We start from the raw sequence: 12,355 nt of genomic DNA on the forward strand, positions 1-12,355 counted from the left end.
CGGATTATGCTGATTGGACCAACATTCCAGAGGATATATTCCCGAAAAAAAGGTTATTTTGAATTGAGAAAGCCAGTGTAAGAAGCCCCGGGAAACCGGTGCGTGCACTTTTAGTTGTGCCACTTCCTGGGCTTCCTTTGGAAACACATATGGATGCGCACATGCGGAATGACGCCAGCGCCGTGTCTAGATTGCAGTGTGTCGTTACATCACCAAGTGTGCGGAAATCACAATTGGCGCCAAAAGTTTAAATAAAGACGCTTTCTGTTTGGATTCATTGCACAAGCTGATTTTCAGTGCTCCTGACTCCGCTCAAGCGATTTCCTGTATTCCGTATTGGTTTTTGACTCTTGCCTGGTTTACGACTTTGACTTTTCCTGATCATTTTGTAACGCGCTTCCGACCACCTTGGCCATGGGTAGGATCCCTATCTGCTCTGCAGCAGAAAGTCCAGGGCCCCAAAAGGGCGTCGGTGAATACCAGAGTTAGTAAGGCTCTCCTGCTACACCTATGGGCTTCTCTACACTACAGTGCCGTAACAGCCAGTTGGATGACTGGTGAAACGTCTTCAAGAAAAAATACAGCAAGTCCAGTTGATTTGACTTATTTCTACAGATATACCATGACCTGGATGAATGAAAATCTTCACAAACATATTGAGAATCTTCACAAACACACTTAGGGGCATTTATTTTACCTATAGAGGGTTGTGTTTGTAGTAAATAATGCTAGAAAGTCCAAGAGATCTTAAATCTTGCTCCCATTTTCTTGCAACAGTTTTTTGTGTGTGATTTGTTTAGTTCAACCGAGTTATTTTCAAAAAAACAATAAAAATCCTGGCAATTGTTTTATTCCATTTAAAACAACCCAACCGTGCAAAAATCCTGCATGAAGAAAAAGAAAACATGAGCAAGATTAAGCTCTCTCTTTCTTTCATGTTTTCAGATATCGGTTACTATGAAGGCAATCTTTCATAATAAATATTCCCCAAAGAATTTGGAGCTTTTCTTGTTTGAAAACTAACATCTAATTGGTTGTTATGGGTTATTAGACGTGAAGCATTAGTACACTGCTGAATAGGAGGTTAATGAGTACAATTAGCACACCAGTGCACTTTATTAGATCTGAACTAATGGTGTAACATTATAAAAATAGATTTGCAAAAAAACGACAGCAATTTTTGCGTTTACCCACCCTATGGTTTTAAAGGGGAGCTGCTGGAGAACCGTGGATTTCATTATTTCAGAAGACTGGGGGGTTGGCCTTGCAGGCTGCTGGGTACTAGTCCCAAAATCGCAGGAGCTAGACTGATACCCTTCAGCTAGAACTCAGATAGGGTTTCTTTGGCAGCAAAGAACCAATGTAAAGTGAGTTTCTGCATAATAATAATATTCTGCTCTCATAGAAACATTGGTTAGTGTTTGGGATATGCCATGTGATGTTTAATAATACAAACATCCAGTACTCTGCCAGCTAACGTAAATCACATCATTTGTGAAGCCTGTGAAATCTCTTTACATGAAAATGTACAGTACTAATCTGATAGTTCAGCATACGGTGTATTACATTGATATTGCATGAAAAATATAGAGATAAACTGGTGTCATTTTTTGTAGAACTTAAAACATTTTTAAGAAATAAAGAGATAAACTGGTGTAATTTGTATGTAGAACTTATTAAAACGAGCGCATTTAATTTCACTTCATGCTACAAATAAGTCGTATCTGCAGTATTCTCCTACCAACTACATTTTATAGTCTGTGCTCAACGTATTACTTTCCGTTCTCAATTTATCGACCAAATAAAATAACTTCATTACTTGTTATTTGTGAATGCATTTGTGTATTGGTTTGATAGTTTTAGCATAAAGCTACGCAGGTCCGGACTGGCAATATGTGGCTTCTGGCAAATGCCAGAGGGGCTGCTGTAAGGTGCCATAGACAGTCAGTATTTAGTGGGCTGGTTGAGGACTATTAAGGCCACTGAGTACTTGTGGGCCGGCACAAGACTGGACCTGAAGCCAAAGTGGAGCAGTTAAAGCGTGAATTCAAAGAAAAAGCATCTCAACAGGAAAAGTCTTACATTTAAAGGGCTTGTTCACCTTTGAATTAACTTATAGTATGATGCAGACACTGATATTCTGAGAAAATTTGTAATTGGTTTCATTTTTTATTTGAGTTTTTTTTTATTATTTAGCTCTCCTGTTTGCAATGTAACCCTAGCAACCATTCATTGATTTGAATAAGAGACTGGAATATGAATAGGAGAGGCCTGAATAGAAAGAGGAGTAATAAAAAGTAACAATAACAATACATTTGTAGCCTTACAGAGCATTTGTTTTTTGGATGGAGTCAGTCACCCCAATTTGAAAGCTGGAAAGAATCAGAAAAAGGCCGTAATTAATTTAAAAACTTTTAAAAAGAAAAAATGAAGACCAATTTAAAAATTGCTTAAAATGAGCCATTTTATAAACACTCTAAGGGGCAGATTTATAGAATAATTCACCACCCATCGCCATGTAAAATTTGAGTTGCTCTGTGGATTTGATCATCAATAACCTTAGGATGGTATCCCTGATTTACGGAAAACAAAAATCAGGGATACCATCTGCAGGTTATTGATGATCAAATCCACAGAGCAACTCATATACCCAAAGACACGTTCTTGGATTACAAAGAAAAGACCGAAAACACCAGGGTACCTATTGTAGTTACCTACAACTCACAACTGAACATTATTAGAAAAGTAGTCAGAGACCAGCAAATTAAATACATGATTACATGTACTAGGTGCTCTACAGGAGGCATATACTGTACATTGGTGAAACAGGACACAAATTGCGCACAAGGATGAACCATCACAGACATAAAATCAACACCAAATCATGTGATACACCAGTGGGGCAACATGTCTGCAGTCAAAATCACAGTCTTCAGGACATGCAGCTCTTAATTCTAAAAGGGAACTTTAAAACTGAAAGTAAGATTTATGAATTCAAATGTATGGAGTTATTTAACACATTAAGGCAGGGTCTTCATTTAGGGTCAGGTTTCATGTCATAATATGTGACCTGACTGAATCCAGACACCTGGGCTATTGACAACCCACCCTAATTCATTGTATTATCTACATTTGATCTCTATCTATCTGTAACGTTCTAATTTATTGCCCATGAATATCTTTCACTGATCTAACCGTATATATGCTGTGCCTTTCTAGCTTTTATTTGTATTTTGCCTGACAAAGGGGCCTTGGTGCTCGGAAAGCTTGCAATGTATTCTTTTTATTGTTAGCCAATATACGTATCACTTCTACAATACTTTTTGTTTTTGTTTGTTTTATTTATTTGTTATTTTTACTGAAGGAACCCAATCCCAATATACAGTAAATAGAATATAAATGTCACAATATTAGGCTGATTAGTAATTAATACAGATAATTACTACATGGCAGCACAGAAACCAGTGAAATTAGCATTGATATTTAATAAGCAGCTTATATTACAGACAAAACCTTATTTTCTGCTTGATAATTTGTGATGACCCCTAAGTTTAGCTTCTCAACAGCTGCTCAGAACTCACTGAGCATGTGAGTGTCAGACATTTTCCAAGATGGTGACCCCCTGTGACAAGTTTGAAGTCCTGGATCATTGCTGATATTGACAAGCTGAAACTTTAGTCTGGTGCAAAAAGTTCAGTATATAATATATGGCATTTTTAACCATATTAATTTTTAGGGTTTAATTCTCACACATTTGGCACACTGGAGCCAACATGAAGTTGTGCAGAAGTGATCTATGTGACACGGGTCTCCACATACCTTTTCTGGCCTCCTTCTATTTCATGTTCACTCCTCTATGTGATGCCCCAGTGCAGGGTGTAGCAGAACTAGAAAATCCACACAGAGATGCCAGACTGCAGAGTAGAAGTCAGCTTTATTCCTGGCTGTTCTCTCTACACACGTTGCTCCTTCCCTTTCACTTCCTCTTCCTGTGTCCACTCCCTTTCTCATTTCATCTATCCAGTGCTAAGCTGCTCTTGCATATTAAAATAAACATTCTTACAGGAATGGATGGCACAACATTAAACTCTACATGAGTGTTCTATGTGCTCAGACTAGAACTAAAGAATACTCATAGACAACCTACAAGAGATTGATCACCAGAACCAATCAGGTGCAGGCCAGAAGAAAGAGAACCCAGGAGGCATGAGAAGCTGTACACAAGACACCCTAATACAGTTGTGTGCAGTGATTTTATTACGCAAACATTTTCAGAGGTTTTCGTTGACAATTAAGCCCAAATGTATAGGGTTTCAAGAACTTTTTGGCCAGATTTTACAATTCAAAAGCTTTTGAGAAAGTGGCTGGACAGCCACGAAACGCGTCAAGCAATGGTTCCTTCATGATATGGAGTGCCTGTTTTAATGGAACAAATAAATATAGATTTTTTTATGATCATTTAAGTTTGAGTTCCTCCCTCCTTGGTGCACCGTGATCCTTTTTGGGCTAAGCATTTGGACACAACGTTTTTAGGAAAAGCAGCTCTAAGAAGGCTTTGCACATTGTGATGAATGAGCCACAATAAGTAAAGCCTAATCATTTTAAACCACTTATTATTTTTTAGCTCCAAGACCTTAAAGGAATAGTAACACCAAAAAATTAAAGTGCATTAAAGCAACTAAAATATAATGTACCATTGCCCTACAATGGAACAACTGGCGTGTTTGCTTCAGAAACTTGACTATAGTTTATATATATAGAAGCTGCTGTATATCTATGGGGGCAGCCATTCAAGGCTCAAGTTACATAGCAGATAACACATACACACTTTAGAATACCATGGTATTCTATTACAGAGCTTATATGTTATCTGTTAAGTATCCTGTGCCTTTTCTCATTTTTCAGCTTAAATGGCTGCCCCCGTGGCGACACAGCAGGTTTTTTTATATAAACTATTGTAGAATTCCTAAAGCAAACACATAACTCTTACCAATGCAGAGCAACAGTACATATATTTTAATAACTTTACAACAGTTTTCTTTTTTGGTGTTACTATTCCTTTAAAGGGGTGGTTCACCTTTGAGATAACTTTTAGTATGATGTAGAGAATTATATTCTGAGACAATTTGTAATTGGTTTTCATTTTTTATTATTTGTGGATTTTGAGTTATTTAGCTTTTTATTCGGCAGCTTTTTATACAGTTTGCAATCTCAGCAATCTGGTTGCTATGGTCCAAATTACCCTAGCAACCATGCATTGATTTAAATAAGAGACTGGAATATGAATAGGAGAGGACCTTACTAGAAGGATGAGAAATACAAATTAGCAATAACAATAAATTTGTAGCCTCACAGAGCATTTGCTTTTTTAGATGGGGTCAGCGACGCCCATTTGAAAGCTGGAACGAGTCAGAAGACAAAGGCAAATAATTATAAAACTATAAAAAATAAATAATGAAAACCAATGGAGAAGTTGCTTAGAATTAGCCATTCTATCACATACTAAAAGTTTACTTAAAGGTGAACCACCCCTTTAAGACTTTTCCACAAGCACTGAACCGTCCATGCATAAGATCAGCATTCAGTGGTGCTACAATAAGCACAGAAAAGGATATCTTCTCTAAACATTCATGCGTATTCCCCTTCCCCTGCTTATTCAAGCAAAGCACAAAGGTGAAACGTTGTATTCTTTCCCACTCGTTCCATTATCACTTTGCAATTCGTTTTTCGGGCATTCTGGCGGTTTCATTGTAAGTACCGTGACACCTTTGCAGGGAATGTGTTTATTTTCTAACAATACAGTACACTTTATAAGAGATCATTTCAGGTAAGACATAAATAAAAAATTTACAAGTGAGATCAAGTTTTAAAACCAATGTCGACTAAAATGTATATTATTTAGGAAATGACACAAACAAAAATTGTTCCACACAAATGATTTCATTTCATGTAGTTGTAGTGAATTTTACCAACTGAAAGCCAGTGCCATTTTATTCATGAGCATTCTAAGGCTGTACTCACTCATTTGTTCTTGTCCTGTCACAGATACCCTGCACTAAGGCTCTCCAGGAAACAGTGACATACACAGAACTTTTAAAGGAAACCTTAAGGAGCTAATTTGATGCAACCACCAACATCGAAATAACCTACCCAACATTTTGAGGAGTTTGCTTGCAAAAAAGTCAACACTTGACATAAATCTAGATCTTTATAGTTAAAGGTGTAAACCAGTGCACTCCCTCCTACATTGTTGATATCATCAATAAGCTAATGCAGTTCATAACATTTGTACACTGACCACCCCGGGTGTACTGTTTTAGAGGTGGTAAAGACAAGTCAAAGTGAACTGCATTCATTCATTAAAGGACATGTAAACCTCCACAAAAAATAAAATTAATCAGTGAACATCCTCTTTGACATAGTGAAATACCCACCACGGTAGTTAAAAGGTCAATAGTGAGGCTGCAGCATCCACTTAATCACTTAGGATTCCTTCTCCTCTTCTAACCCACTCAGCCCCTCCCTTGGGAATTTACTTTGGTTGTTGGCTACTGAGCATGCTCAGTTCTTATCAGCTCAGATTATTAAACATGCCCTCCAGTATATCAGCCAATGAAGAGATAGCATTGCTTGTTCCTATAGAAACTCTAGCTGTCTGACCCTATTTTTCTTCTAACCTTCTCTCCTGAGTTTAACCATTACATTGCTTAATCCAAGCAGGACTTATCAAAGTAAGTTGTGCCTATGTATGCCTGCATTTTTAGTTGCATGAACTTTACAGCACATGTGCTATTTGCAGATTTAAATGTCACTAATGAGTCAGAGGGAAAATGGCTGCCAGATGAAAGCTGCTATTGTGACAGTGCTGGCGATTGGAGGGGAAATATTCAGTACAAATGATGCCATTTTGGTGGGGGAAATGTGCCCAACTTATATACATGGTAGGGGAATGTTGGGTTTACATGTCCTTTAAGTTTCTTGCTGCAAATAACATTCTAAAGTAAACATGTTAATGGTGTTGCATTCAATTTAAACCTAATTAAAACACAGACCTTGGTCTGAAGACTTAGTCAGTTAAATAAGCCAATGGGTTGAAAGGTTTGTGAAGTTCATTATAACAAGTGTATTGTTATACCAAGAGATAACTATAGAACTCTACTGTAAGGGAGAAAGTTGGGCTTTGAGAAAATAGTGTAAAGAGAACTCCATGCATCAATGTCTTAAAGAAACAGCATTCAGTCCCATTTTCCTCACAAACACCAGGTTGTACAATTTCTTTTAAGGTGCAAATAAATGAACATTGGGCTATGACAAATACATGTACACACAGGGGGCTTGCTATTCCAAATGATTTCTTGGTATGTATTTGGGGTTCGATTTCGATGAGTTCAGATAGAATGAACCATTGTAAGATACCCAAAAAGATTTTCACATATTTGGAGTCATTTATTCCATGAAAACATTTGCAATACCCACCACTCCATCTGGATCTATCTCCATCAGTTACAAGTACACAGCACTTTGTAAACATTGTACAGCAAAAGTGCAGTTTAAGATTGTAGATAAATTTACCCTAATGTATACACTCTAAATATACTTTTACTTTTTATGGGACAATGTACACTTCACACACATATTGAGTCAGGAATGTTATCAGGCCTCACTGTTATCACTGATACAACTGGCAACTCTTGAAATAACAAGTATGTGTCGGTGTCTCACCATAAGATGCTTCTTTTTATCATTGCCTGAGCATTTGAGAATAAAACATTATTAATTAAGTTAAAAGCATCATATCCAAGCATTTCAAAAAAACTCACTTCAATTGCAAGTCAAAAATGCTGAATAAATGAGTCGATATCCCTGTTTACATTGTGTCACATTTGTGCTATTTTTCATAGTATACTATTATAGATGATCATACAGTAGGTTATGTTAGGTTTCAATGATCAATTAAAAGGGAACTATCGCAAAAATGAACATTTTATATAAGTTTCAGCATACTGAAATAAGAAGTTTTCTAAATATAATCAATTAAAAATGCTTTACCGTTTCTGAAATAATCAAGTTAATCTTCACTATTCCTCTCTCAGCATCTGTTTCTCTTCATTCTCTCTTCATCTAGCAGTTGGGTGTCAGATATTCATTGACAGTTACATCCAATATATATTAAAGGGGGAGGGCTCCTTTCACCTATAAGGAGTTATTTGATTGAGTTCTAATACATCTGCTAGGAAAGGACCCCCCCTATAAGATATATTGGATGTAACTGTCAATGAATATCTGACACCCAACTGCTGTATGAAGAGAGAATGAAGAGAAACAGATGCTGAGAGAGGAATAGTGAAGATAAACTTGATTATTTCAGAAATGATGCAGAATAATTGAGTGTATTTAGAAAGTTTCTAATTTCCCTATGATGAAGCTTTTATTCAATTTTCATTTTCACGATAGTTCCCCTTTAAAATAGGACTGATATCATGGATCTAACCTACAAGGAAGACAATGTACTAAGTACAAGGAATATTCGTGCATTTAAATTTTTCCTTTAAAATTAAAACTCCTGTCTAAAAGTTAGGGAATGTTACCATATACATTAGTTAAAGGACCAGTACCATCAAAAAAAAATTTGTTAGTATACCACGAAAAAAAACCCACCAACACTAATTAAACTTTAAAATCGCACAGTCTTTATTAAGAAATAACTTATGAAACTCCGCTTCTGCTCCTCTTCAGAAAAGGCGATCCGGCGACGACCCATCATCGGGCGCTCAATTTCTCCTCCCTGGCTATTTCCTATAAGGAAGGCAGGGAGGAGAAATCGAGTGCTGCACAATGGGTCGCCTTTTCTGAAGAGGAGCGCAAGAGGCGTTTCGGTAAGTTATTAATAAAGGCTGTGCGATTTTAAAGTTTATTTAGTCTTGGTGCTTTTTTTCGTGGTATAATAATTTTTTAAAAATGTTTTTTGATGTTATTGGTCCTTTAATGATTTTCAGTTGTTTCGGTGTTATTGTACAGTTGATAAAGACTGCTTCTCCTGACACAACAGAGATGTGCTTATCAATCAGAAAATGCTAGAATGGAGTATAAAACTAGAGATTAGATATTAATGGGGGGAGTATAATTACTGGAGCAAATATTGCCGCTTTCTGCAATTACAGTTAGAAAGCAAACATTTGGTTCATTGTTATGGGTTACTAGCTTTGCCCCTGTTATTACCTCCCCCTACATGACATGTTTAAAATAGCACTGTCTAACAGTATTAACCAGAAGGCACTCTCAGAACAACAGGTAGCATGGAAAGTGCATCATGGTTTAGTGTTGCCTTTAACATTCCTTACCACACTAAACAATTGCATTATATGTAAGGCCTCGATTTCAGATGCAACATAAATAAAACAGTCTATACTGGACTGAAAAGTGCCTGCAAGGGCCACTTCACTATTTAAACTACTACGACACCAAAGTAAAACATCTAAAATACAAATTAATGACGCCCCACAATTAATGAAACCTGTTCACTTTATAATAAAACTCTCTATTACAAGATCATGGAATGTTTAGCTCCTCTTGCAGAGGCCTGATTCCCTTCTTGTCAGCTGCAAGATAGTAACTAATATCCATTTATTGAGAACTATTTCAGTAGGTTCTGCAGCATTGCTGTAGCGTATGTTGGCCGTGCTTGTCTACTTTCAATCGCATTGCTCAGGTACTGAATTCCTCCACAGCGCTCCCAAATCTCTTCAAATTGTCGAGGTAAAATCTCAGCGCCCCTTTTTCTTGTTAATCCAGTTTCTTCAAGATTCAGTTCACACATCTCCATATCGTCTTTCCCTAGAAACAACATAACACCTTGCATTATTGAAACTATTCTATGTGCTTTGTGTGGTACAAACAAATGGATGTGTAGGATGAAAAACGAGGGGGCTTCTTTTCTATACATGTAGCAAACTTTTTGGATTTGCTGTTTATTTAAAGGAGAACTATACACCTCATTTTTTTATTATCTGTAGTTTTCGAGTGATTTTTTATTCAGCAGCTCTCCAGTTTGCAATTTCAGCAATATAGTCACTAAGGTGCAAATTACCCAAGCAACCATGCACTGATTTGAATAAGGGACTGGGATAAGACCAGGAGAGGGTCTGAATAGAAAGATATGAAATAAAAATAGCAAAAACAATATATTTGTAGCCTTACAGAGCATTTGTTTTATAGATGAAGTCAACGACCCCCATTTGAAAACAGGAAAGAGTCAGAAGAAAGACAGAAAAAGAATTCAAAAACCCTAAAAAAAAGAAAAAAATTAAGGCCAACTGAAAAGTTGCTTAGAATTAGCCTTTCTATAACATACATGAAATTAACCTAAAGGTGAACCAACCGTTTAATCCTGATCTCATTCTAAAAACCTAACCTAGGCAACCTAACACAACCTAACACAAATATTATTTGCTTGCTAGACATGGGGCACAGTTATAAATGCTGTGAACCTCTGCATGCACATTTAAAACTATGATCTTAAAGGAATTGTTCAGTGTAAATATAAAAACTGGGTAAATAGGCTGTGCAATATAAAAAATGTTTCTAATATAGTTAGTTAGCCAAAAATGTAATGTATAAAGGCTGGAGTGATTTGATGTATATTATGTCAGTCAGAACACTACTTCCTGCTTTTCAGCTCTCTTGGTTTTACACTGACTGGTTACCCTGGTTACCAGGCAGTAACCAATCAGAGACTTGGGGGGGGGGGCACATGGGTCATACTTGTTGCTTTTGAATCTGAGCTGAATGCTGAGGATCAATTACAAAATCACTGAACAGAAATGTACCATGTGGCCCCCTTCAAGTCGCTGACTAACTCAGAGTTATAGAGCTGAAAAGCAGGAAGTTGGATTCTGGCTGTTTTATTAGACATCTGTTCACTCCAGCCTTTATACATTAAATTTTTGGCTAACTAACTATATTAGAACATTTTTTATTTTGCACAGCCTGTCTATTTACACAGTTTTTGTTTTCACACTGAACTATTCCTTTAAATACAAAGAACTTAACTGGGGGAAAAGCAAAATAATGATGACCCTGTTTATACAAGCCAACCTGCTACGGTTTTTCTAAAAACAGAGGCTGCCCTCCTCCTCTTCTTCCACGTCGGAGGAGGAAAGGCTGGAGCAAAAGTCCGACTGCTGGGAATAGGGGAAGCGCTGCAGAGCGGACCACTGCCTCCTCTTCACATACTGTCACTAGAATAGCCAGGGAGGAGAAGTTGAACGCCGCTGCATGGATGGTCGCCCTTTCGCCGTTTTAGAAGAGGACAGGAAGTGGAGTTTTGGTAAGTTATCTCTTAATAAAGGCTTTGCAATTTAAAAGTTTTATTTGCCTTGGTGTTTATTTTTCGTTCTATACTAACGAATTTTGGGGAAATTTTTTTTAGTGTTACTGGTCCTTTAAAACACTTTTTTGGTGTTACTGTTCCTTCAAAGGTCGAGTTTGTAAGGATTTTCTACTTCGAATAAACTTAGAATTCGAATGTTTGCTTATTTATGAAAAATTCCAAATGTAAAAAACTCAATTGAATGCAATCAGGGGAAAACTCAAATAGTTCGAATTTATCGAGATTATAGGCTAAAAAACTCAAATACCTCTAATTTATACGCTAAGACCCCTCAAATACCTCGAATTTATTCAGTTTATAAGCTAAAAAACCTCAAATACCTCCAATGTATCAAGTTTTTGAGCGCAAACCAGCATAAAACGCCCGAACATCATGAAGGCAACAAACATCTTCAAATGGTTAAAGGGACCTCTGCCATTGACTTCTACATGGCCTGGACAGGTTTTAGCTGGAGTATTTTCGGATTTGGACTTTTAGCAACTTCGGGGCATAATAAATCTCGAATAATTCACGTTTTTTAGTGAAACTAACCTCAAAAAGCTTGAATTTTGAGAGAAAACACAACTCAATTCTCAATAAATAACCCCCTAAATGTAACAAACATTAATGGTATGATGTACTGATATTCCATAAGTAATAAAAGCTATAAATGAGAAATGCACGTTTGTACTGGTATAAATGTATAGATATGATACCTACCAGCTACCAGCAAAATTGGAGGCTTGTCTGGATGAAGTTCCATCTGGCGAGCTATCCAGGTACCATCAAAATGCGCATACCACCACCCTTTCTTCTTGTTCTGCGGATCCTTGTATTGGTCAGCAGGACGGATAAAGGGAATACGGAAGTAGCGCTGCTGCCTGTTCATTTCGATCTCCTGTTGCCTAGCAGGAAGTTGTACTACCGGGTTCTGTTGGGCTATTGCAAGAGGAAAAAAATTAATTTATGAATTGATAGAATATCTGA

General features: G+C 37.0%; 1 protein-coding gene across 8 annotated transcripts in view; it reads right to left on the reverse strand.

Moving 5' to 3' along the window:
• Positions 1–9,391: 9,391 nt before the first annotated feature.
• myo6.L (myosin VI L homeolog) overlaps positions 9,392–12,355 on the reverse strand; it is a 120,186-nt gene continuing 117,222 nt past the window's right edge. For all 8 annotated transcript variants that reach the window (XM_041563109.1, XM_041563110.1, XM_041563108.1 and 5 more), the window contains 2 exons: positions 12,089–12,307; positions 9,392–9,834 (listed from right to left, as the gene is read on the reverse strand). In XM_041563109.1, the coding sequence (XP_041419043.1) occupies positions 9,635–9,834; positions 12,089–12,307 (419 nt within the window). In that variant the 3' untranslated portion in view covers positions 9,392–9,634. The remainder of the gene's footprint in view (positions 9,835–12,088; positions 12,308–12,355) is intronic.

The sequence above is a fragment of the Xenopus laevis genome, chromosome 5L (assembly GCF_017654675.1).
Source record: "Xenopus laevis strain J_2021 chromosome 5L, Xenopus_laevis_v10.1, whole genome shotgun sequence".
Lineage (NCBI taxonomy): Eukaryota > Metazoa > Chordata > Amphibia > Anura > Pipidae > Xenopus > Xenopus laevis.